At 63.9% G+C, this 23756-nt stretch overlaps 6 protein-coding genes across 8 annotated transcripts in view; 3 read left to right on the forward strand and 3 right to left on the reverse strand.

Moving 5' to 3' along the window:
• PDP2 (pyruvate dehydrogenase phosphatase catalytic subunit 2) overlaps positions 1-160 on the reverse strand; it is a 102320-nt gene extending 102160 nt beyond the window's left edge. The window contains exon 1 of the mRNA XM_054078372.1: positions 151-160. The gene's annotated coding sequence lies outside the window, so the exon portion shown is untranslated. The remainder of the gene's footprint in view (positions 1-150) is intronic.
• A 376-nt stretch (positions 161-536) lies between these two features.
• Positions 537-7998, forward strand: SNTB2 (syntrophin beta 2). The gene is made up of 7 exons (XM_054078377.1): positions 537-1014; positions 4911-5121; positions 5529-5739; positions 6252-6394; positions 6592-6788; positions 6963-7144; positions 7336-7998. Exons 1-7 carry the CDS (start codon positions 591-593, stop codon positions 7426-7428), a joined length of 1461 nt encoding a protein of 486 aa, XP_053934352.1. The 5' UTR covers positions 537-590; the 3' UTR covers positions 7429-7998.
• Positions 7999-9440: 1442 nt separating this feature from the next.
• VPS4A (vacuolar protein sorting 4 homolog A) lies at positions 9441-13162 on the forward strand. Its single transcript, XM_054078799.1, has 11 exons — positions 9441-9604; positions 9828-9939; positions 10016-10163; positions 10254-10315; positions 10603-10722; positions 10897-11053; positions 11419-11567; positions 11734-11815; positions 11899-12118; positions 12231-12371; positions 12803-13162. The coding sequence occupies exons 1-11, from the start codon at positions 9584-9586 to the stop codon at positions 12902-12904; spliced, it is 1314 nt and encodes a 437-aa protein (XP_053934774.1). The 5' UTR covers positions 9441-9583; the 3' UTR covers positions 12905-13162.
• A 386-nt stretch (positions 13163-13548) lies between these two features.
• On the reverse strand, positions 13549-18912 carry COG8 (component of oligomeric golgi complex 8). 2 transcript variants are annotated; one of them, XM_054079149.1, is made up of 5 exons: positions 18565-18912; positions 17425-17632; positions 16530-17348; positions 16220-16388; positions 13549-14143 (listed from the first exon to the last, which is right to left on the reverse strand). In XM_054079149.1, exons 1-5 carry the CDS (start codon positions 18870-18872, stop codon positions 13986-13988), a joined length of 1662 nt encoding a protein of 553 aa, XP_053935124.1. In that variant the 5' UTR covers positions 18873-18912; the 3' UTR covers positions 13549-13985. The 2 variants fall into 2 exon arrangements, with proteins under 2 accessions (XP_053935124.1, XP_053935123.1); XM_054079148.1 differs by lacking the exon at positions 13549-14143 and adding an exon at positions 15003-16038 and having other exon boundaries at positions 18565-18911.
• NIP7 (nucleolar pre-rRNA processing protein NIP7) lies at positions 18903-20393 on the forward strand. Its single transcript, XM_009556066.2, has 5 exons — positions 18903-19017; positions 19412-19498; positions 19607-19745; positions 19826-19966; positions 20057-20393. Exons 1-5 carry the CDS (start codon positions 18962-18964, stop codon positions 20174-20176), a joined length of 543 nt encoding a protein of 180 aa, XP_009554361.1. The 5' UTR covers positions 18903-18961; the 3' UTR covers positions 20177-20393.
• Positions 20394-20468: 75 nt separating this feature from the next.
• TMED6 (transmembrane p24 trafficking protein 6) lies at positions 20469-23573 on the reverse strand. 2 transcript variants are annotated; one of them, XM_054078959.1, is made up of 4 exons: positions 22822-23573; positions 21666-21792; positions 21376-21527; positions 20469-21180 (listed from the first exon to the last, which is right to left on the reverse strand). In XM_054078959.1, the coding sequence occupies exons 1-4, from the start codon at positions 23095-23097 to the stop codon at positions 20956-20958; spliced, it is 780 nt and encodes a 259-aa protein (XP_053934934.1). In that variant the 5' UTR covers positions 23098-23573; the 3' UTR covers positions 20469-20955. The 2 variants fall into 2 exon arrangements, with proteins under 2 accessions (XP_053934934.1, XP_053934933.1); XM_054078958.1 differs by having other exon boundaries at positions 21376-21792.
• Between the last annotated feature and the right edge of the window lie 183 nt (positions 23574-23756).

Here is a 23756-nt window from a genome sequence, read left to right on the forward strand (position 1 = left end):
CCGTGCTAAGCACATGCAGCAGCTGATAGCTGGAAAGCTGGGAACCTTCTCCCCCAATTCCAGTAACGCCAATTACCTTATTTCCAGTTTGTGCTCATACTCAACTAAGCAAGACCAAGCAGGCCGGTTAGTCCTGAAGGCTGGCAGCGTCAGCAGCGCGGGGACAGCAAGGGGAAGGATTTGGGCTTTCCCTGTGTTCCTTTTCACCCCAAAAGGACGTTTTCCCATCCCCGAGGAAGAGCTTGAAAGGAAAATCAGGGCTGTAGGAACAGCAGACGGCTCGGAACTGTGGAAATGAGACAGACGAGGGGGAAATGGAGAGCGTGCCGCGAAGTGAAGCGGAGGGGCGGGAAATGGAGCAGGGGGCGGGGTTAGACGGACACGCCCCCTCATCCGCCTCAACCAATTGATACAGCGATTGGTCGAGGAGGATGAGGGGGCGTGTCCTCCTAGCCCCGCCCTCGCTGAGCGCTGAACCAATCGTGGCGCGCCATGCGGGCGGGGGCGTGGCTTTTATGACCACGCCCCCCTCTGAACTCCCCGCCCCCGTTGTCCCGGTGCGCGGCGGCGGCGGCGGGAGCGGTCCCGGCATGGCCGTGTGGACCCGTGCTTGTAAAACGGGGCTGCTGGAGCTGTTGCTCCGGGAACGTTGGGTACGGGTAGCGGCTGAACTGAGCGGCGAAGCCTTGAGCCTCACGGCGGAACCGGGAGGAGAAGCCACGGTGGTGAACGGCGTGGTGAACGGCAACGCGGAGGCGGCACCTAGTTGCGTGCGGAGGGTGCGGGTGGTGAAAGCGGAGGCGGGAGGGCTCGGGATCAGCATCAAAGGAGGTCGGGAGAATCGGATGCCGGTGCTCATCTCACGGATCTTCCCGGGGCTGGCGGCGGAGAAGAGCGGGGCGCTCCGTTTGGGCGACGCCATCCTCGCCGTGAACGGCGTCGATCTCCGCGATGCCACCCACGATCAAGCCGTCCAGGCGCTGAAACGAGCCGGGAGGGAGGTCATCCTCGAAGGTACGAGACGAGCCCCTGCTCTCGGACCCCGCTCCCGAGTGCCCCCCCGCCCCGGTAACGGGTCACATCGCCCCCCCCCCGCAGCTGTCACCGGGCTCCCGGGCTCCCCTTTGAGTCTCTTAACCGTTGTGAGACTCCACTCCTCCCACTCTACCCCAGTCCCCATACACATGTATCCCACTCAACTCAACCCCCCCAACTCCACTACTGGCTCCCGGTGTCCCCACTTGGGGTGGGGACAGGGACAAGAGTGTCCTCTCATCGGCCTTGTGGCAGGATGGGGACCCCTCCCGGCTGGGGACACGGACGGACCATCTCTGACCATGACGCCCTCGGACAGAGCTGGTGTCCCCCTCGGACAGAGCTGGTGTCCCCCTCGGACAGAGCTGGTGTCCCAGTGGGACAGAGCAGGTGTCCCCTGGCTGTGGTGCCCCCTCAGGACAGGGTGTCCCCTTCTAGGATGGAGCTCCTAGGGTGGGTGCTTGTGCCCCCCGAGTCCCCTCGGAGGGCTGTGTCTCCACAGGGATGGCTTTGGGGTCTGCCCTGTCCCTATGGGCTCCGTGCCCACAGCACAGCCGGCTCAGCGCTGGCCCAGCGGAGCCACCAGCTCCTGCTTGGCCTGTTCCCGGCAGCCCGACAAGCTCAGGCAGGATCCACCTGCCCCGGCGGAGTGCGGCACAGGGCTCGTGCCGGGGGGCACCGCACCCCGGGCGGCTGGGAGGGCACGAGACCTCCATGCTACAGGTCGGGGTGGCTGATGCAGGTCTGTGGTGCCACACGCGCTGTCCCGACAAAGCCGTCTGGTGCGTGGGGCTGCGCTGTGGATGTGGTGCCCGGCAGGTGCTGGGCTCGGTTGCTGGTGCCGGTTGTGGTTGCTCCTGGCATGCTGTGCTGGCACAAGGGCATGTGTGTGGGTGGGCTCCTTGGGTTCAGCCAGGGCTGTTGAGGGCCAAGGTGGAGCTGCAGCACTGGACTCAGTGCATAAACATCTCTGGGATGAGTTGGAGGCAGTGAGAGTCCCACCGGGATCCTATGCCAGATTCTCCTCCTATGCCAGATTCTCCACCCTCCCACTCCGTGTCCTTCCCCTCGCTCCTGTCTTGTGTCACCTGGCCGGTTGATCCTCTCCCATAGGAGCTCTGGTCCCATCACATGTTTGTCCTTTGCTTCCACCACAGGCACGGGCATCGCAGCAGCCGCCCCTTCCCTTCCTGGGGTTGATGTTGGGGTGCTCTTCGTGCCAGAGGGCCACAGGGCTGCCTGTCTGATGGCTGTGGCCTGGTGCAATGGACCAGCACCTGCTCAGTGTCTGCTGGTGCTGGACATGAGCTTGGGAAGACCTTGGCCACCCCAACCTGTCTGTCCTTGCCACACCCTGGAGGTGGGACCACCCTGGCAGGTGCTGGAGCGCAGGGCACCATCCCTGCACCGGCACCCAGTGGGGCTGGTGGCTCCTGCACTGGGCACTGGGGTTTGCCGTATAGACTCATGCCGGGCGCCTTCCTCCTGGGGTGCCGGTGGGTGCACGGCACGCTGGGGGATGGGAGCCCTTCCGCCTCTGCGGGGAGAGCTGCTGGCCGGCAAAGGGGAGGGCTGGGTGCAAAAGCTGACCCAATGCGGGGAAACCTCTGTGCTGGGTGTCACTGCAGGAGGGAGCTCTGCCCCGCTGGATAGGCCGGTGCCGTCCAGGCAGCGCACAGCGGCCTTGGCGCGGCTGGTTCCAGGCTGGTGTTGCCGTGCAGACACAGCAGCCGCCTTCGTGCACCAGGTTAGGCGAGGGGTGCAGGCAGCGGCCGCGTTTCCTCTGCGGTGAGCGCGTAGGCGGGGCGGCAGCGGCTGTGCCAGGGTGGCTGTGTGCTGGCCGCCAGCTCTCCAGAAGCAGAAGTGATGGTTGCAGATGCCAGTGCCAGTTTTGCACCCGCTGGCGCGGGGGGCTCCTGCGTGTGCCGTAGCGGTGTCGGTGCTGGGGCGTGCTTCCCGCCGTGGCTGAGCTGGCACAGCCTGGCAGTGGCTGCCTGCTGATTCCAGCCACCGCCAAGAGCCGCCAGCGTAGCCACAGCCCTGCGAGCCCACACTCCGGCAGCGCCCCAGCACGGCACTCGGGCTCCTGAACCACCGGCTGCTCGGCTCAGCCTCACCCTCCTGGCTCCAGGGGCTCTTGGCAAGCCTGGCCTTCAGGGAGGTGGTGGCCGTGTCCCAGCAGAGGTAGATGCTGCGGCATCGTGGGCTGGCTGGAGGGCTCTGGAATTCCCGCCGGTGCTGGATGCAGCTGCCCACATCTGGCAAACAGCTGCCGAGCAGCCGCCCCTGCCGCTGCCCCGCGATGCTGCCCTGCGCTGCCTGGCCAGGCAGCGGGATTAGGGGTGCGCGGGGAGGGCGGTAATCCCGGGATCAGTGTGGCGGGAGGCTAATATTAACTCGTTTGCTGCCCACAGCAAGGACAAGCGCCTCGTGGCAGCACGTCTCCATGCTGCTTGGCTCAGCAGATCCCGCGGAGGGCAGGGGGCCATCCTGCCCTCTCCCCATCCCTGCAGGCGGGCAGCAGCCCTGCAGCCGGGGGGTTTGCAGAGGGCCATGGCAGGTGCCTGCTCGTGGGGCTGCGGGGTCTGGTGATGGCACACCAGAGAGCAGGACCTCGGCCCCACTGCTGCCACATTCCCACTCCGGCAAAGCACCGGTGGGATGGCTGCTGTGGCATTATGCTGGCTCTGTGGCTAATTTCCGAGCAGTGGGGAGCTTTGCTTCACAGCAGATTACGGCTTATTTGCTTTTTTTTGTTTGAGTTTAACTCCCTGCTGCCTCAGGGTGTGTGGATGTTGGTGTTACCAGCACGTTCCTCCAGCTGCAGGGCTCGGCACAGCCTTGCCGCTCTCTCACGGCACGCGTGCCAGCCAGGGAGCCGTGTCTGGGGCCAAAGGGACAGGCGTGGGACCAGCGCTGGCTGCAGGCGCCGTGTCCCAAGCTGCTGGCGGCACTTGCTCACAGCTTTCCTGCCTGACAGAGCCTGCTGTCCCACACGGCCTCATCCCTGCTCCGGCAGGCGGCTCAGCTGACGCTCCCTGACATCTTGAAGGCGTTGGCTTTCCCCAAGCGTAGCAGCTGGCGCTGGTGCCGTGGGCTGGCGGAGCTGTGCTTGCTCCTGAGGTGGACTCCAGGGTGCTGGTGCCTCGCCAGGGCTCTTCTTTGGCTGCTCTGGGTGGTGCTCAGGGAGGGACAGTCTGGGGGGAATAAGAACCAGTGCCTTCTTCCTTCCTGACTCAGAGAGGAGTGTGGAGCCAGGATGTCCTGGCTGCAAACCCTTGTCCTCCTCCCTGTCCTGCTGGGAGCAGAGGCAGGCTGCTGGCAAGCTGCTGGCAGGCGCGAGCGGCAGCGTGGGGTCAGCCTGCTGTCAGCACCCGCGGCGCTGGAAACTTGGCCGCTGCTGTCCTCGCAGCGCGACGGCTGGGGCGAGTCAGGATGGGCTGCAGCCTGACCTCCTGCCTGGCCCCATTGTGCTGTGTCGCCTTCCCTTTCCTACACCGGCTGTCGGTAACAGGGATGAGCCACCAGTGTGTGTCCTTTACTGGGGACACCTCCATCTTGGGGCAGGGTGGGACCCCCCAGGCTGTGCCTCGGTCCCCAGGGCTCTCTGGGCTGCCTCACCCCCCCAGATGCCCCCATCCTACTGCCTGTCTGCTGCCTGCAGGATGAGGCCAGTGAGCTCAGGTTCCTGGGGCATGGGCCGTGCTGGTGGCACGTGGGGAGGGTCCTGCAGCCCCCCAGGGCTGGCCAAGACCCCGTGCATTCCAACAGGACGAGACAACCCCACAGTCAGGGCATCACCGGGGCGCAGGGCTGTGGCAAAGGGCTGCAGGACCCCTGCCCAGCTCTAACCTCTCCCTCTGCTCCCTCCGCAGTGAAGTTTATGCGGGAGGTGACCCCCTACATCAAGAAGCCCTCGCTGGTGTCAGACCTGCCATGGGAGGGGGCCATCCCGCAGTCGCCCAGCTTGAGCGGCAGCGAGGACTCGGGCTCCCCCCAGCACCAGGGCCCCCGTGACCGCAAGGTGATCCCCCTGAAGATGTGCTTCGCCGCCAGGAACCTCAGCATGCCCGACCTGGAGAACAGGTGAGGGCAGAGAATGCCTGGGTCTGTGTACCCCCCCTCCCAAGCCCAGTGGTTGCTGGTGTGGGGGATCCCCCTCGCCATGGGCCCCCCAGGACAGGGCTGGGGGCTCCCCTCACTGCAGCCGTGAGCTCCTGTTTCCCCCACTGAGCTGTGACAGGGAAATCCAAGGGGTTTTGCTGGGGCCAGGACTGTGCCGCGCTGGCCCTGTGCAGGACTGGCAGCCTGCCCTGCTCACAGAAAGGGGGGCCCCACAAGTGCCCCCAGCTTTGCCGTCTGGCACTGGAGTGTGCTGGCAGCTCCTCAGCATGGCTGGAGCCCCAAACCAGTTTGTTGGGCTGGGCACAGGCAGGACACGCTCAGGCGGGCGCTGCTGTTCCCGTCCCACCCAGTACCATGTCCCCTCGCAGGCTGATTGAGCTGCACTCGCCGGACAGCAGGAACACCCTGATCCTGCGCTGCAAGGACACGGCGACAGCACACTCCTGGTTCACAGCCCTGCACGCCAACATTACCGCCCTGCTCCCCCAGGTCCTGGCTGAGCTCAACACCATGCTGGGCACTGGTGGTGCCGCAGCCGGCGGCAGAGAGGTGAAGCACATCGCCTGGCTGGCTGAGCAGGTACGTGCTGCGGAGTCTGTGCTGATCCTGCTCCAGGGACTGGCACTGCCCAGCACCGTCCCTGGGGAGGTCCAGCACCACCGACGGGGCTGTGGTTGCAGCTACGCGGCTGCTGGAGAGTCCTGCCACAAGCCTGGGCACCGGCCTCTGCCACTCTCCCGTTCCCCAGCTGGCTGTGCCCCAGCGAAGGCAGAATGTTCAGTGCCCTCAGCCCACTCTCCCACTGAGATTTCCCAGCTGGAAATGCTCATCACCTCATCGCTTTTCCAGGAATTCCCTGCCTGAGAGTTGCAGCCTGCCTGGGCACAACAGTGGGCTTGGCGCCAGCAGCGGGGTCCCCCAGGGGCTGCTCCCGCCTCGGCTTTCCAGGACGGCTGCCCTCAGTTTCACAGGGATGCTGCCAAGCGCCCGGCAACACAGAGCCGCTCAGCGTGGCCATGGGAGCAGGGGGCCTGGGCAGGCGGTGCCTGCAGCCCCCCGTGCCCCTCACCGTGCCCTCCCGTCTGTCACAGGCGCGCCTGGACGGCGGGCGGCAGCAGTGGCGGCCAGTCCTGATGGCAGTGACGGAGAAGGACCTGCTGCTGTACGACGGCATGCCCTGGACCAGGGACGCCTGGGCCTCTCCCTGCCACAGCTACCCGCTGGTGGCCACCAGGTGGGCTGGGGACTGGCTCCGTCTGCCTGCGGGCTCCAGGGACCAGCTCCCCTCGGCCGCATCCAGCTCCTCCGCTCATGCCTTGGCTCTGTCTCTCACCCGACCCAGAGGGGGACCCTGCAACACCGATGGGCTCGGGGTGATGCGGTGCCACTGCCATCATGCCCCTGACCCCCCTCTGTCCGTTCCCCCCTCAGACTGGTCCATTCGGGCTCGGGCCGACGCTCTCCCGCCCTGGGCTCGGAGCTCACCTTTGCCACACGGACGGGCTCTCGCCAGGGTGTGGAGATGCACATCTTCCGTGTGGAGACCCACCGGGACCTCTCCTCCTGGACACGCGTCCTTGTGCAGGGCTGCCACGCTGCTGCTGAGCTCATCAAGGAGGTCACTGTGGGTGAGTCCTGCGGCAGAGGGGACCCCGGGGCTCCCCGCTTCCCTCCCAGGGTTCTGGGGTGTTGACACAGCAAAGGCACAGAGGGACTTGGGTGGCCCTGCGGGGACCTCCACTCTGGGGGTGTTGTGAGAAGTCGAGCGGGCAGTGGGGGCTGAGCCCTCCCCGTGCCCGCAGGCTGCACGCTGGGTGGGCAGGAGGTGCAGCTCTCCATCCACTACGAGGGCGGCTTCACTATCTGCCGGGAGGAGCCGGGTGGCAGCGTCCTCTTCCGCTACCCCTACGAGAGGCTGAAGATGTCGGCGGATGACGGCATCAGGACCCTCTACCTGGATTTCGGGGGCCCCGAGGGGGAGCTGGTGAGGAGGGGGCAGCCGGGCTCTCCCTGGGGGTGGTTTCTGCTTCCTCCATCCCTGCAGCTCTGCAGGTGCCTGGATCCCCTGCCCCTCACCTGGGTTGCACTGGTTGGAAGCCCCAAGCCCCCCCGGTGCCCCCATGGGGTTTGGTGTTTTGGTGGGGGGGCTGATGCCGCTCTCCATCTCCTCCCCAGGCGCTGGACCTGCACTCCTGCCCCAAGCCCATCGTCTTCATCCTGCACACCTTCCTCTCAGCCAAAGTCACCCGCATGGGGCTGCTGGCATAGGTGGCCTTGGCCCCTGCCCGCCTCCCCCCACCACAAACCAGCTGGGGAAAGCGGAGGGGCCCCCCCACCCCTGCTGCCCCACCAGTGCCTTGCCAGGGCCGGGACTCGGCACCCTGAGGGCTGCCGGCGATCCGGCAGGATGGGTGCTCCGGGGGGCCTGAGCCTCTCCTGCTCTGCGCTGGCGATCCCAGCCCCCCCAGAGCAAGGGGGCTGGGACACAAACACCAGCTTTAATCCCCCCCCAACCCCGGGTCTGAAGCCATCGTTGATCTCACCGCCTGTGCCTTGCAGAGGGGCAAACACAGCCCTCCATGATTTGGGGACCCCCCGGTTTCCCCCCACCCATGTTTGGCAGAGCCGGTGTCCTCGCCACCGTGGGGCTCACATTGTCCTCCCATGGGATGGGGCTCGGGGGGCCCCGCGCTGCTGCACAACAGAGTCCCCTCGTCCCACTCAGGGTGGGGAACACGCTTGTCTTACTCAGAGACGCTCATGGGTACAAAACGGTCTGCCCTGAGCCCTGGGCTGTTTGTCCCTGCTGCACAGCTGGGGGGCAGGCTGGGGTTTGCCCCCCCCCCCCCCCGATCCCACTGCTGCCTGCAGAGCCGGGACAAGGCGTAGCAGCCAGCCCCAAACCTCCCAAAGCCACAAAACAAAGGTTGTGTCTCAGAGGGGCTGCCTGGGGAGCCCCCGGCCCCCCAGCCACTGCTGCCTGTGCCCCCCTGCCCTGGCGCTGGGGGGGGAGCTCACAGGCCCCCATGGGTGTGGGTCAGGACGTGTAGATTCATGCACTTTCGCTTTTTGTACTTTTTTCCCCTTCCCGTCCCAGGGGGAGCAGCTCCCGCACCCTGGGGTGCCGGGGGGAGCCCTGGGCATGGTGGGAGCGGGACTCCTCTGCGCGTTCTCTGCTTCCCGTGGGGCTGCGCTGGCTGGGGTGGGGGGCCGTGGGGTGCTGGAGCCCCAGCTCGGGGTCACGGCTACAGGCAAGCACTACCGGCCCTGGCCCCCACGCTGCCCCCGGTGCCGCGGGCCCCTTCTATTTTTGTATTCTTTGTAAATCGCTATTTATATCAGATTGCCTTTTCTGGGGTCTCATAGTCTCACTCTGGGGGTTCTGGGCTGCGGGGATTGGGGGGATTGTGTCAGGGAGACTGTGGGTGTCCGGGAGGGACCATGGGTGTCCAGGGGGGACTGTGGGTGTCAGGGGGAGTTGTGGGTGTCGGGGGAGGCTGTGGGTGTCCAGGGGGGACTGTGGGTGTCAGGGGAGGCTGTGGGTGTCCAGGGGGGACTGTGGGTGTCAGGGTGGGCTGTGGTTGTCCAGGGTGGAGCTATGGGTGTCCAGGGGGGACAGTGGGTGTCGGGGGGGGCTGTGGGTGTCAGGGGGACATGGCTCTTACAGACTCATTTCATAAGGTTTGTGCAGGACTGTGTGCTATGATGGGCTCCTATTGGGGCGTGGGGTTGTTGGGGGCGGGGTTTATGAAGGAGCGTGGTTCTGATTGGCTCTGCGGTAAAGGAGGCGTGGCCTGATGTGGGCGTGCGTACGCGGGGTGTGGCTTATACAGGGGCGGGGGCCTATTATAGGCTCCGCGGTGAGGGGGCGTGGCTCATGAAGGGACGTGGCTCCGTAATTGGCTGTGCAGTGAGGGGCGTGGTCATAGCGGGGCGTGGCATGCGTTAGGCGCGTCAGCGAGGGGGCGTGGCTTCTACAGGGACACGGTCTTTTATAGGCTCCGATTTGGGGGAGCCCCTCATTAGTGGGCGTGGCTCTTTTGATAGACTCGCCATGATGGGGGAGTGTTTTACGCATGGACGTGGCTCTAATTGGCTTCGCTGTGAAGGGGGCGAGGATTATGTTAGGCCCGCCAGCGAGGGGGCGTGGCTTTATGCAGGGGCGTGGTTTTGTGGGGGCGTGCCCCTGTGATTGGCTCCGTTACGAAGGGGCGTGGTTTTACGAGGGGCGTGTCCCTGTGATTGGCTCCGCTGCGAAGTGGGCGTGGCCTGAGCGGGGGCGGGTCCCGGCCGGTCCCGGCGCCGCCGCCAGGGGCGCTGCAGCCGCAGTGGCGGCCGCTCCCGCGGGCCCCGCAGCCGCCACCGCCGCCACCGGGCCGGGCCGCGCCGCGCCGCGTCAGGAGCGGCCGCACCGGGCGATGAGATGACAACGCCCACCCTGCAGGTAATAGCGGGGCTGGCAGCGCCGCCGCCCGGCCCGCGCCTCCCCTTCCCCGCGCGAGGAGCCTCACCCGCCTCCATCCCCGCCGGCAAAGGCCTCGCCGGGCCCAGGCCCCGCCGGTTCGCGGGAGGGACGGAGGAAGTGGGGGGGGACGGTCGGGCCCGGCCTCGGGGTCGCGGGGGCTCGTCCCGCCGGGCCCGGCTCAGCCCTCCCCCCTCCTCGGCAGAAGGCCATCGACCTGGTCACCAAAGCCACCGAGGAGGACAAGGCCAAGAACTACGAGGAAGCGCTGCGGCTGTACCAGCACGCCGTGGAGTACTTCCTGCACGCCATCAAATGTGAGAGGGGTCGGGGAACGCGGGGGACATGCGGGGGTCCCGGTGGCAGTGCGCAATACCCGGGGTTTCTCCGCAGATGAGGCTCACAGCGACAAGGCGAAGGAGAGCATCCGCGCCAAGTGCATGCAGTACCTGGACCGGGCGGAGAAGCTGAAGGAATACCTGCGCAGCAAGGACAAGCAGGGCAAGAAGCCGGTTAAGGAGTCGCAGAATGACAACAAGGGGTGCGTGGGGGTGTGAGGGGGTCCTGCCAGCTCCGCTGCTGCCACGCCAGGGTCGTCCTGCTTCTGACCACCCATGTCCGCTCTCCCCAGGAGCGACAGTGACAGTGAGGGCGAGAACCCCGAGAAGAAGAAGCTGCAGGAGCAGCTGATGGGTGAGCGACGGGCATGGCTGGGCTGGCTGCAGGGTCAGAGGGGGATTCCTGAGTGGCCATCGCGAGGGGTGGCTGTGGGACAGGAGCCCAGGACATTGTCCCAGTCTCAACCATGATTCAAAAAGAATCAGTCTCTTAAAGCCCCAACTCGTGCGGTGTGCAGAGGGGCAGTGGGGTTGCTGTGGGTGGGGGGTTTGGTGGAGAGGGGCAGGGGCTCTGGCTCTCCTGACTTGACACAGCATAGTGCCCATTTCTGAGGCCACATGAGCAGAGCTGCCCCCTCACAGGTGCCATCATCATGGACAAGCCCAACGTGCGGTGGAGTGATGTGGCCGGCCTGGAGGGAGCCAAGGAAGCTCTGAAGGAAGCCGTGATCCTGCCCATCAAGTTCCCACACTTGTTTACCGGTGAGGATCACGGCAGCACTGCGGCTGCCACTCACCCATGGAAAAGATGCCATGGAGCAGCAGCTGGGGCGAGCGCATGCAGGAATGCGACCCCGAGCAGTGAGATCGTGTGTCCCTGCAAGCCCACGTCCCTGCACAGGGAAGGGGGAGTTGTGACACTGGCCTCTCTTGCAGGGAAGCGCACGCCATGGCGAGGGATCCTGCTCTTCGGGCCCCCTGGCACCGGCAAATCCTACTTGGCCAAAGCTGTGGCCACTGAGGCCAACAACTCCACCTTCTTCTCTGTGTCATCCTCGGACCTGATGTCAAAGTGGCTGGGCGAGAGCGAGAAGTAAGCTGGCAGCAGGGCTGCGTGGCTGCTGCAGGCTGGCTCCCGGCTTCCCTGCCAGCTGGGCTGGCAGTGCTGGAGCTCTGGCTGGGTCGGAGGAGTCACCAGCACTGGTGACCCATGTTGATGCAGATAAAGTGTCCTGGGGTGAGCACGAGCCCTCCAGAGTCTCCACAGCCTGGGAACGGTCCTTTTCTCAGCACAGCACTCATATCCTTACTGCCAGCCCAGGGTTGCTGGGGTGGGCAGGGGCACGAGAAGCTGGTGATGCATGGAGCTTCTCGCCCCAGGGCTGTCATGGGCTCTGGGCACCATGAGAACTGTGGAGGTTCCCTGAGCGGGGACGCTGTCCCGTTCTTTGTTCCTAGGCTGGTGAAACATCTCTTTGAGCTGGCGAGGCAGCACAAGCCCTCCATCATCTTCATCGATGAGGTGGACTCACTGTGCGGGTCCCGCAACGAGAACGAGAGCGAGGCAGCCCGGCGCATCAAGACGGAGTTCCTGGTGCAGATGCAGGGTGCGTGGGGCTTCCCAGTGGGATAAGCCAGCACAGGGAAGGGGAGCCTAGGCAGGCAGAGGGAACAGGACAAGGTGGGCAGGTGCAGGAGAAGCTGCCCAACACCTCTGTCCCGTGGTTCCCTGGGGATTGCTCTGAGCTGTCCGCCTGCCATGTCTCCGGGCAGGTGTGGGGAACAGCAGTGATGGGATCCTGGTGTTGGGTGCTACCAACATCCCCTGGGTGCTGGACTCGGCCATCAGGAGGAGGTGAGCAGGACACAACTCCCCCTCCCTGCTCCAGGCCCCGCCAGGGTCTGGCAGCGTGGGGCTCACCCTCTGCCTGCCCTCAGGTTCGAGAAGCGTATCTACATCCCCCTGCCCGAGGAGGCAGCCCGTGCCCAGATGTTCAAGCTGCACCTGGGCAACACCCCGCACTCCCTGACTGAGGCCAACATCCAGGAGCTGGCCCGGAAGACGGACGGCTACTCGGGAGCTGACATCAGCATCATTGTGCGGGACGCCCTGATGCAGCCTGTCCGGAAGGTGCAGTCGGCCACACACTTCAAGAAGGTGAGCGGAGCTGCTCCTGGATGGGGTTTGTCTCCGAGGGGCCCTGTGGCTGGTGTGGGTGCCATGGGTCCCATCCTGCATGCAAGTGCCATACCACCTGGCTCTGCCACAGGTCCGTGGTCCCTCCCGCACCACCCCTGGCGCCTTTGTGGATGACCTCCTCACGCCGTGCTCACCCGGTGACCCGGGTGCCAAGGAGATGACCTGGATGGAGGTGCCCAGTGACAAGCTGATGGAGCCCATTGTCTGCATGGTAAGTGTGGCGGCGCAGGGCTGGGCACCCATCCTGCTGGGTGGAGACTGGCCCTGGCACGGCAATGCTGCAGCCCCAGCCCTGCCGGTTCCCTGGCCCTCCTCTGGCACAGCTGCCTTGCTCCAGGGCCATAGCTCCTGGGGTGGATACAGTTCCTCGCTCCCCAAAAAGGGAAGTCCTGCCACCAACCGGACCCCTCGCTCTGCCCACCCCGGGGTGCTGGGCTCCCAGGACAGGGCTGGCCTTGGGGCTGGGCTCCAGGCAGCTCCCACCTGGAGAACCGGCACTGCTGTGGGGCAAAGGCGCCAGCCCCCAGCCTCACCCCAGGGCGCCGCAGGGATGGGGAGAGCTGCCTGCGCGGGCTGGCATTGTTGTGGGGCATCCTTACCCAGAACCCGGTCTCAGCTTCCCACGTGCTCTGTGTGTTGCAGTCGGACATGCTGCGCTCGCTGGCCACCACCCGCCCCACCGTGAACGCCGACGATCTCCTGAAGGTGAAGAAATTCACGGAGGACTTTGGACAGGAAGGTTAAGGGTAGGGAGGGGAGGCAGGTGTGGGGCTGGGGCGGCTGTGCCGGCAGGGCCCTGCTGAGCCGGCCGTGCCAAACAAACAGGTTCATCCACCACTCGCCGCTCACCCCATCGCACGCAGCACCCAGCGGGGCGCGGGGAGCACGGCCGGGGGGGGCTGACACTACGGGGTGGGGCATCCGAGCATGGCGTGGGCAGCTGGGTGCTCCCCCCGGCCATGCCCACTCTTCTTCGGCTCTTTTTTATTTTTTAAATTAATGCTGCTTTGGGTTCTGTCTTGTTTATAAAAATTAAAACAATCCAAAAGCTTCAGCTGGTGCCTGGCCCCTCCCTGAGGTTCTGATGGCACCAAGGGACCCAGCCTGGCTTCCCCCTCCCCAGGAACTTTTGCCCCAGGGCTGAGGTCTCCGGTGCTGCTGTGTCCCTGGGAGCTGCTGCAGTTCCCCGCGCTGGAAGCGGGGCTCCCCTCGCTCCCGTCATCCCAGACAGCAGATTGGCTCCCCTGAGCATGTGGTGCTCAGAGCAGCCCAGCCATGGGCTCCAGCCAGCCAGTGTCCCCCATGCTGGCCGTGACAGCCAGCACCCCACATCCCCCTGCCCTGTCCCAGGCTCAGACCCGCTGACCCCAGCCCCATCCTGCTCCTCTGGCTGCCGCCTGCCCTTCACCACTGCTCACACCATGACCTTAGTGCCCAAGGCAAGCCCAGAAGAGGGATTCTCCCCACACCTCCCCTCCCTGGCAGCAGGTCTTGCTCCTAGACCCATAAAATAACTTCAGGCACCAGGGGCAGTGAGGACTGGGCTCCTCCTGGCTACTACCCCACTTTCCCTGCCCAGGGAGCAGGAAGGCAAGCAGGAAAGGCCGGGAGCCGTGCTGAGTCCTCACAGTGTGTATTGCCAAGTGGGAGCCCCCAGGGCTGTGGCTCCACCCTGCTGCGTTCACCAGGATAAGGTTGGGCACTCAGCACCACAATAAAGGAACCCTAAGGCCTGGGACACCCCAGGGATCCACCACGGCTCCGCTCCAGTGGGACGAGGCACCAGGGCAGCCAGTGGCCAAATATCTGCCCAGGGTGGTGGAGGTCAGTCCACAAATTCCATCCAGTTGACGTTGGTGAAGGTGCGGGTGTCCATCCGGTCGATGTAGAGAATCCCATCGAGGTGGTCCATCTCATGCTGGATGATGCGGGCGGCCCAGCCTGTTGCCTCCCAGCTCACCGGCTCCCCATTCTCATCCACACCTGCAGCCCAGGAGAACAGCGGTTGGCAGAGAAGCTGAGCCCGGGAATTGGGTCGGGATAAACCATGGCTGCGCCAGCTGGTGTGGGCAGCTCTGCCCATCCTTGCAACGCTGGGGGTACTGCCATAGGCTCGGTGCTGCACCCCAATACGGCTGAACCTCACTGTGGCTGCACCTCAGTGGGGTTGCACTTTAGTGTGGCTGCATCCCAGTGAGGCTGCACCTCACGTGGGGCTGCATCCCAGTCCGGCTGCACCCCGGTCCAGCTGCACCCCAGCGTGGCAGCAGCCCATCCCATCCCATCCCACCCTATCCCTCAGCCCGCGGAAGGGGCGGCCGTACCGGAGACGTGCACGGCCCAGTGCCGCGGGACGTAGGCGGAGAAGCCGCGGAGACTGGCGCAGCCCTCGGGCGCGGTGACGAGGCGCGAGTCGAGCACGCGGAGCGCGGGGTTGACGAACACGCGGAGCGGGAAGGGCCGGATGTGGTGCTCGCGGCGCAGCTCGGGCGGGTACTGGCGGCAGCGGGCCTCGCTCAGCTCGGCGGCGAAGACCCGCAGCGGCACCCCGAGCTGCGGGGCGCTCAGCCCCAGCCACGGCCCCCGCCGCAGCGCCGCGCCCAGCGCCGCCGCCAGCGCCCGCAGCTCGGCGCCGCCCAGCAGCTCGGGGCCCGCGGCCGCGGCGGCGCCGCGCAGCACCGGGGCGCCCACCTGGCACGGCGCGGAGAACGGCGGCGCCCGCGGGCCCAGCACCCGCCGCCGCAGCGCCCGCCAGTATGAGCGCTCCCGCTCGGCCCAGCCCGCCGCCCCCCCGCAGCCGCGGCACGGCGGGGCCCGCAGAGCCCGCCCGCACAGCCCCGCCATGGCCCGGAGAGCACCGGCCCGCACAGCGGCCCCTGGCGGCACCGCGCCCGCCGGAGCGGGGGGAATGCGGGGCGGGGATAAGGGAGGGAAGCGGGTGGGATGGAGGCGTGGATAAGGGAGGGATGCGGGTGGGACGCAGGCGCAATGTGGGCAGGAATGCAGGCAGGATGTAGGAGGGATGCAGGAAAGATGCAGGCAGGGATAAGGAAAGGATGCGGGAGAGATGCAGGCCCGATGCAGGCGGGATGTGGGCAGGGATGCAGACAGGGAAGCAGGCAGCAGGAAAGCAGGCAGGGACAAGCAGCCACTCCCCTTCCAAGTGACAGGGTGACACAGCCCAGCATAGCCACAGCCACTCTGTTCCCAAAGGACAGAGTGAAACAGCCCAGCGCAGCCACAGCTGCTCTGCTCCTGAAGGACAGGGTGACACAGCCCAATACAGCCACTACCCTATGGCCACCAGTAGCCAAGCACCCCTGGGAGGACTGTCCTGTCCCTTCCCCCACTAGCCAGCTCCTCCTCGCCTGGTACAGGCAGCGGAAAGACAGGCAAGGACCAGCAGCCACTCCAGTTCCAAGGGACGGGGTGACACAGGCCAGCCCAGCTGATATTCTTTGGCCACCAGTAGGTGAGTTCCCTCCCAGGCAGTTTCTCTCCTGCCCCAGCACAGTCTCTTCTCCCCCAGGACATACGGTGCCCTCCTGGGTTGCCTCCTCCTCACCCAATGCAGGCAGGGATGCAGACAGTGGGAAGGTGGGCAGAGACCAGCAGCCACCTGGTACTCAAGGGATAGGGTGACACAGCCCAGCCCAGCCATTACTCTTTGGCTACCAGGCTGTCCGATAGCTGAGTGTCCCCAGGAGGGCTCTCCTGTCCCGGCACAGTCTCCTCTTCCGCCACTGGATGTGTGGAGGTCTCCTGGGCCGACTCCTCCTCGCTCAGTGCTGGCAGGAGGAAAGCCAGAGGCTCCCTGAGAGCAGCCACATCGATGCGGCCCAGCCGGCCAAAACGCTGCAGCTGGGTCGGGGGGACACCTGGCAGAGAGGGAAAGGGAGAGGGGGCTCGGATGGAGTCTGCAGGCAATGGGGAGACCCCACAGAGGTAGCAACAGCAGGAAAGGGTTCAGTATGTCTTGGGGAGGGGTGGCAGAGCTCACAGCAGCTATGCCCACCCCGTGGAGTCCCCTCTCTAAGAGAGAAGCCCTTGGGATCTCACCCAGCGCCTGCGCAATCTGTGATGGGGGAAAGAGGACTTGGAGGCAGCGGTTGAGATAGGGCAGCAGGTCCTCCAAGAAGGCTGTGCAGAACTGGACAAAGAGCTCCTGCTCCCGTCCACTGAAAGCCGCCTCCTCCGCACGGTGGAAGGCCAGGATGGTTTTGGTCACCTGGAGCAAAAGGCAGAGTCATTAAATCCCTAAGGAGTTGTAATTCTCCTTGCAAACAAGACCCCGATCACACCAAGGGGACTTGGGTGGGCTGAGGCCAATGGGATGGGGTTCAACACAGCTCAGTGCCGGACACCTTACCTCGCTGAGTGCCTCCTCCAGGCAGGTGGTGACGTCCTGGGCCAAGGCAACAGGGCAGCAGAGCCGCAGGTCGTTGAAGGCCACGAGGAGGCCATTGAGGAAGCAGGCGAGGGGTGGGAAGTCCAGAAGCACCATGGGTGGTTGCAGCGTCCCTGGCTGGGCCGTGGGCACCGGCACCCCCGTGCTGGCCCCCAGGACCGCTGGAGCAGAGATGAGCGTGTAGGAATTCATCTCCTCTTGGAACTTCTCCACAGTCTCATCCACTGCCTTCCTGAAAGTGGCAGCGGCCACACGTTGGAAAAGGGGGGCCAGCTGCCCGCGGAAATCAGCCCCCACCCTGCTGAAGGAGAGGCCAAAGTACATGCACTGTCCCAGCAGAGAGTCCAGGCGGCTGCCCACCCCGCGCTGGAGATCACGCTCCAGCGTCTGCAGGAACTCAGAGACCTTCTGCAGCACCCAGCCGTGGAAGATGGCTCCCTCGTTGAGGGCCTGCCCTTCAGGAGGCAGCAGCGGCTCCTCGTCAGAGAAGATGGCACGATACTGAGTGACGATGTCGAAGAGGTGGACGCGGCAGGCCTCAATGGTCTTGGTGATGTGGAAGTAGGGGTCATCATCAGGGATGGAGGCCTGGATGGAGCGCAGCCAGGCGTCCCGTGCCTGCAGGAACTTGATGCGCAGCTCAGCCTCCGTAAAAACATCCATGCGGCGCAGGTAGCCGATAACGCGCAGGCAGGCCGGCAGCTGGATGTTGGTGCGGAGCTGCTGGATGAGCTGGTTCAGCATTAGCTGGGTGGACTGGCGCACCTCGTCCACGATGCCCTGGGGTGGGAGGAGAGGCTTCAGCCATGGGGACAAGGCACAAGCCGGGCGCGGGTCAAGACAGAATGAGGCCTACCTGGATGACAGGGATGCTGTTGTGCTTCCGTTCCAGCCGGCGCACGTAGGCAGCGAGCTCCAGCGCCTCCTCATAGTAGCCATTACGGACACAGGTGTCCATGAGCTGTGGGATCTCTAGGATCTCCAGGATCTCCATGTGCCGGTTCAGTGTCAGGCTGTTCATGCGCCGGCTGCAGGCGATCTCCTCTGCATCACGCATGAAATTCCTACGTAATGAGGACAGGATCAGGACGAGGCTTCTCTTGGTAGCACGTAGACGCTGGCCCCTTCCCCACTCCACTGATGGCTTCCCACTGCTGTCCAGGGCCCCCTTCCAGTCCCAGCCCGCCCCGATCCTTACTAGGCCCAGCACTAGGCCCCCTATCTCTGCCCCCAGCCCTCACTGGCTTCCTCTGCACCCAGGGCTGCCCCTGTACCCCACACACTGTCCCAACCTCACCCCATCCCAACAAGTGATAGGACAAGAGGAAATGGCCTCAAGTTGCATCTGGGAAGGTTTAGATTGCATAGCAGGAAACACTTCTTCACAGAAAGGGTTCTCAGACACTGGCAGAGGCTGCCCAAGGAAGTGGCGGAGTCACCATCCCTGAAGGAATTTAAAAGATAGGCAGACGAGATGCTTAGGAATATGGTTTAGTAGTGGCCAGGTATGGGTGGACTCTATGATCTCAAAGGTCTTTTCCAACCAGATGGTTATATAATCCCACAATGGTTTGGACAATAAGGGACCTCAAAGCCCATCTAGTCCCACTCTCTGCCATGGGCAGGGACACCTCCCACTGGCTCAGGGGCTCCAAGCCCCATCCAACCTGGCCTGGAACCCCTCCAGGGATGGGGCAGCCACAGCTCCTCTGGGCCACCTGTGCCCAGGCCGAACAACCTCAACTCTCCCTCCCAGCCTGTCCTCCTAGCAGAGGTGTTCCAGCCCTCAGATCATCTCTGTGGCCTCCTCTAGACCCGTTCCAACAGATCTATGCCCTTCTTATGCTGAGGATTCCAGAACTGGACACAGAGCTCCCGGTGGGGTCTCACGAGAGCAGAGGGGCAGGATCGCCTCCCTCGCTCCGCTGGCCACACATTCATCCAGCCGTTCCCCCTCGTCCCTTCCAACCCCCTTCCGCTCCCCCCGTCCCCGCACCGGCAGGCGGCCTGGAGCGCGGGCAGGCGATGCAGGAGGCTGTCGAGACGGCTCTCGATGCCTCCGAAGCCGCGGCCGGCGCGGCCGGTGCACTCCGCGGAGCGGATGAAGGCGCGGTAGTGCTCGAAGGCAAGGCGGCGCGTGTCGGCGCCCACCCGCGCGCGCTCGGCCGCCAGGCGCTCCGGCTCCCGGCCCAGCTCCGCCAGCCCCAGCGCCGACAGCTCCGACACGTAGGCGGCGAGATCGGGGCCGCCGGGCGCCGCCGCCCCGCGCAGCCACGCCAGCAGTCGCGCCTCCTCCGCCGCCATCGCTGCCACCACCTCTTCCCTACATGCGCCTGCGCCGCTTCCGGTCTTGGCGCTTCCGCTTCCGGCGTGGCCACGCGCGAAGGACGGCTATGCGGCCGCTGACCGAGGCAGAGACGCGGAGCGTGTTCGAGAAGCTGGGGAAATAGTAAGGGACCGGGGACCAGAGGAGCCTTAGCGGGAGGGGACGGAGGTTGGGAAAGGACCGGGACTGGTAGTGGATGGGATGGGGAGAGGGAGGGGAGGGACCGGGATGGGGAGACGGAAAGGACGGGGACCGAGAAAGGATGCTATGGGGAGTGGGAGGGAACGGGGACCGGGAACCAGGGGACCCATGGCGGGAGAGGACCGCAAGGGGATGGAGGTGGGGAAAGGGGGGACTGGGAGGGGATGGGAGCCGGGAGAGATCGGGAACTGGGAAGGTATGGGGACAAAGGGAAGGAGAAGAGGCAAGGGGTGGGACTGGGAGAGGACAGGGACCGGGAGGGGATGGGGACTGGGAGCAGGGACCAGGGCCGGTCTCCTGAGATTTGTGCCCACAGCATTGGTGAGAACATCCAGCTGCTGGTGGACCGGCCCGATGGCACCTACTGCTTCCGCCTGCACCGCGACCGCGTCTACTACATCAGGTGAGCAGGGGGGACCTGGCGAGGACGGGCTGGGGACAGTGGCAGGGCTCTTCATGGGCCCTGGCCAGGCCACTGCTTCAGCTCAGCCCCATGCCCCAATCCCCACAGTGAGAAGCTGCTGAAGGTGGCTGCAAGTGTCCCCCGAGACAACCTGGTGTCACTGGGCACCTGCTTTGGGAAGTTTACCAAGACACAGAAGTTTCGGCTTAGTGTCACAGCCCTGGACTTCCTCGCACCCTACGCCAAGGTGGGACACAGCCCCCCACCAGTCCCCCCCTGCCCCATGCCAAGTCCCTCAGCCCCTCACTGCTCTGGCTTCTCTTGTAGTTCAAGGTGTGGGTGAAGCCTGGCTCGGAGCAGTCCTTCCTCTACGGCAACCATGTCCTGAAGTCAGGCTTGGGACGCATCACAGAGAACACAGCCCAGTACCAGGGTGTGGTGGTGTACTCTATGGCCGACATCCCACTGGTGAGTGGCCAGCGTGGCCCCTGTGCTGTCCCAGGCTGGGGGGTGGGTATGCGGTGGGGGAAATTCTAACTTTGCCTTGTTTCCTCCCAGGGCTTTGGAGTGGCTGCTAAGTCCACCCAGGAGTGCCGGAAGGTGGACCCTATGGCCATCGTGGTGTTCCACCAGGCCGATGTTGGGGAATACGTGCGGAACGAGGACACACTGACCTAAGGGAACTCCAGCAATTCGAGACACAAGTATTCCTGGGCAGAACGGACCTTGTCCTGCACCACTGTTGCAGCCACAGCACAGGGAGCCCACCCCAAGTGGGGCAGAGAAGCTGGGAGCTGCCAGCACATAATCCCATGCTCCAGGGGGGCTGCTGCTAGCACAAGGAGGAGCTTCCCCTCATGCCAGACTGGCCCTTGCCATCACATAAAGCCGGTTATTTTTCCTAGTGCCCATTGTCTAGTGTGGAGCTCTGGGGGCGGGTTCTCATGCCTCACCCCTACTGCAGGTCTCTGCAGCGCATCACACAAGGATGTGACTCCAGAGAGGAGAAGCAGCGTGTTTGGTTCAGCAGATGAGGCTGGGGAGGTTTGCAGCCTGCATCTGAGCTGTCAGAGCTGAGCTTTGGGAAGGGAGGGATGGGGCAGGCAGCTGTCTGCCAAGCAGGACTCACTTCACCTGAGCTCACAGAGGATGGGTATAGCAGGCTGTAATCATTTCCCAGAGCGTGTGCCAGGGGTTCCTTTATTGGATGTGTGGTAGAAAAGAGGGGCAGAACTGTAACAAACAAACCCAGCACACAGCTCAGGCAATCACATCACGCTTCTCTTCTGCGAGGTGATTTCAGCCGAGGCAGGGCTAGAGCTGAGAAGGCAGGAGTGGAAGGAACGCTCTTTCCCCAGGCAGTGCCTGGCCTTCCCTCCCGCTCTGCAAAGGGGCAGAGGAGCAGCTCGGCTCCCAGGTGCCTCAGGCAGCAGTCCCGCCTGTGGTTCCAGGCGCTGCTAGCACTTTTGCCTGCTGGAGGTCTGCACACTGAAGAGGCGCTTCAGGAAGTAGAGCTGCAGCACCCCAGAGAGGACAATGATACAGCTCTGAGACATCGACCACCAGTTGACATAGTTGTAGTTAGACTCTAGGAGGAAGGAGTCAGCCCCTTTCCGCATCCGGGCAAAGTTATAGAACCGCCACATGTGGAAAATGTGGACCTGCAGCTTCTTTATGCTGGTCTGTGGGAGAGATGGGTGCTCGGTTGTGGGGCACAGCGGAGTCTGGAGCTGGCAGAGCTGCTCCGAGAGCTGTTTGCTGGGCTCAGCATTTAATTAAGCTGTGGCTCAGCCAACAGCAAATGCTTCTTGGCTCCCTTGGGAGGCTGTGCCCATCCTCACTGCTTTGGAGCATCCGGGGGCTGCCTTAATACTCACCTCAATTGCTTCCAGGGTGTCATTCAGCTCTTTCCTCTCTTCAAGCTGCTTGTTTTCCGTGTTGAAGCCTTCATAGTAGACACCAAAATTGAGATACACCTGTACGAAGCCAAAGTGGTTGTGTTGGTTGTCCAGGCACAGCTGATAGAAACCTGCAGAGAGAAGTGAGAGTGGGTGCTGTGGGAAGCACTTACCAGGCTCAGAGCTGCTGGCTGGGAGCTGGCAGCCCCTGGACACCAGCCTCCTGCCTGCCTGCGCCTGGGCCGGGCAGGGACCAGGGTGGTGGGGACCTGTCTCCTTGGTGAGGAAGTTGATCTGTCCTCGCACGTCCTGGGAAGCGCCAAGCTGGAAGCCATTGGGGTCATTCACCGTGGTGAGGATGTCCCTGTTGTTGGCAATCCCTGTTGCCCGCTGCACCTGGAGGGAGGAAACAACCCGAGGGGCATTCCTGGGCCTAACTGCACCCAGGAAACATGAGAGCCCTTGTGTGCAAGGCAGGAACCTGCCTCTATGGAGGGTTGGTTTGAGGCTTAGGGGGAGCCACCCTCTCCATTACTGTGAGCTGAGGCCAGGAACAGCTGCCAGCTAAAGGGAACCAGCCCAGAGCCCTGCATAATGAACCCATGGTTCCCAACAGCAACTCATGGTGCCACAGGTAATCACACAATCCCCATGTCTCCCACTCCAATTCCTTGCTGCCAGCACAACCATAGCTACTGCTGCCGAAGCACTGAGAAAGGGAGTTGTGCTGAGCCCCAGGGCTACGCCACATTTCCACAGGGCTGCTCTGCCCAGTATGGAGCCAGGGAAAGCCACCAGTGCCGGACACAGCTCTGTCCCAGCTCTCCTTCAACCAGCATAGTGTAAACAGGAGATAAAAGGGCTGCAGTTGCCCCTGTAAGAAGGGTACGGAGCATGGGGACAAATAGATACGGCTGTGCCCGAGACCTTCCAGCTGTGAGTCAGAGAGCTGAGCAGTGTGCAACAGCCCTCAGCCCACTCAGCAAAGGGCAGAGCTCTGCGCAGTGCCAGGACACCCTGCAGCTCCCTGCAAGTGAGGGCATCATGCCTGGAGCTCTTGGCACTTTGTGGTTTTAAAACAAGTATTTAATAAAATAAATACGATGAATCATGCCCAAGAAAGCTTGGTCCCCAAAATGAAACACATAAATGACTGCAACCATTCTCTGTCTGAACCAAGGACCTCGCAGCCCCAACAACCCCCAGCCAGCACATGGTCTTCAACCCATGGGGTCTCCCTCCAGACATAAGCCTGGTCACAGGACCAAGGTGACAGAAACTGCTCCCTGCAGGACCTCCTGCACCCTCAGAGGAGGCAGCCAGCACTGGCTTCTGCGCAGCACTGATCCAGCACCGCCATTCCCCAACCATGCCAACAGCTGCTCCATGCTGACAGCTTCCCAGGATGTGTCCCACAACACTCACCTCGTAGCCGAAGAAGAAGTTGCCACTCTGGTGTGCAAACTGCCAGAAGCACTCCACAGTGCCGCCGGGGATGACAACGGCAAAGTCGTAGCGATCCGCCCCGCGGAAGAGGGGCTCCTGGCCAGACTCGCTAAGGGGCTCAGTCCTGGGGCAGCCAGCGGGGCCCAGCAGCAGCGCCAGGAGCACCAGCAGCAGCATCCCTGCTTCCCAGCCTCTAGCGCTCCCTCCTCCTGGGTGAGGGCAGGAGCCGGGGTGTGGGGTGGCAGAGGTAATCATTAACCACTCCACAGCGGCACTCGCAGTGGCAGGGCTGGTGTCAGGAGGAGCACGGCACAGGCTCTGCTCCTCAAGGTGATTGCGGTGCAGAGCAGGAGCTGGTCTGGCTCACCCACATTAAGAGCTCACCCGGCTGAGCCCTTCTGCAGAGGCTGCTGCGAGAAGACACCTCCGACACCAGCAGAACCTACTGGCTGTACAGCCGGTCCCCAGCCAGCCCATCTCCTCTCACTGGCCAACACTCCTGCCAGTCTGTGTCCCACAAACAAGTAAATTAAGCAGGAAAAGTTTTACTCCAAGAAACTTGCATTTTCCTTAGGCTGTGACATCGTCCCTGTGCAGCCTAGGCCAGAGCCTGGCACCGAGAAAGGAAGGAGAACAGATTGAGACCCACACAGAACTAATGCGCCTCCTTCCACCCAGGGAACAGTACCAGCATGACCAACGGTCACCTGCCTCATGCTGGGAATTACTGGTCCAGCTTGCACCAAGCTTCTCCACCCCAGAACGGGACTCGGCAAGCATAGAGTGCTCCTGTCTACACAGGGCTGCTCAGACCCCAGGGCAACAGGTTTACAAGCCAAACGAAGGGAAACACACAGCCACAACCAGGTGGTGAGGGAAATTTATTCCAGGAGCTGCTGCTGAAGGACACAGGG

Source organism: Cuculus canorus, chromosome 13 (genome assembly GCF_017976375.1).
Source record: "Cuculus canorus isolate bCucCan1 chromosome 13, bCucCan1.pri, whole genome shotgun sequence".
In the NCBI taxonomy this organism is placed as follows: Eukaryota; Metazoa; Chordata; class Aves; order Cuculiformes; family Cuculidae; genus Cuculus; species Cuculus canorus.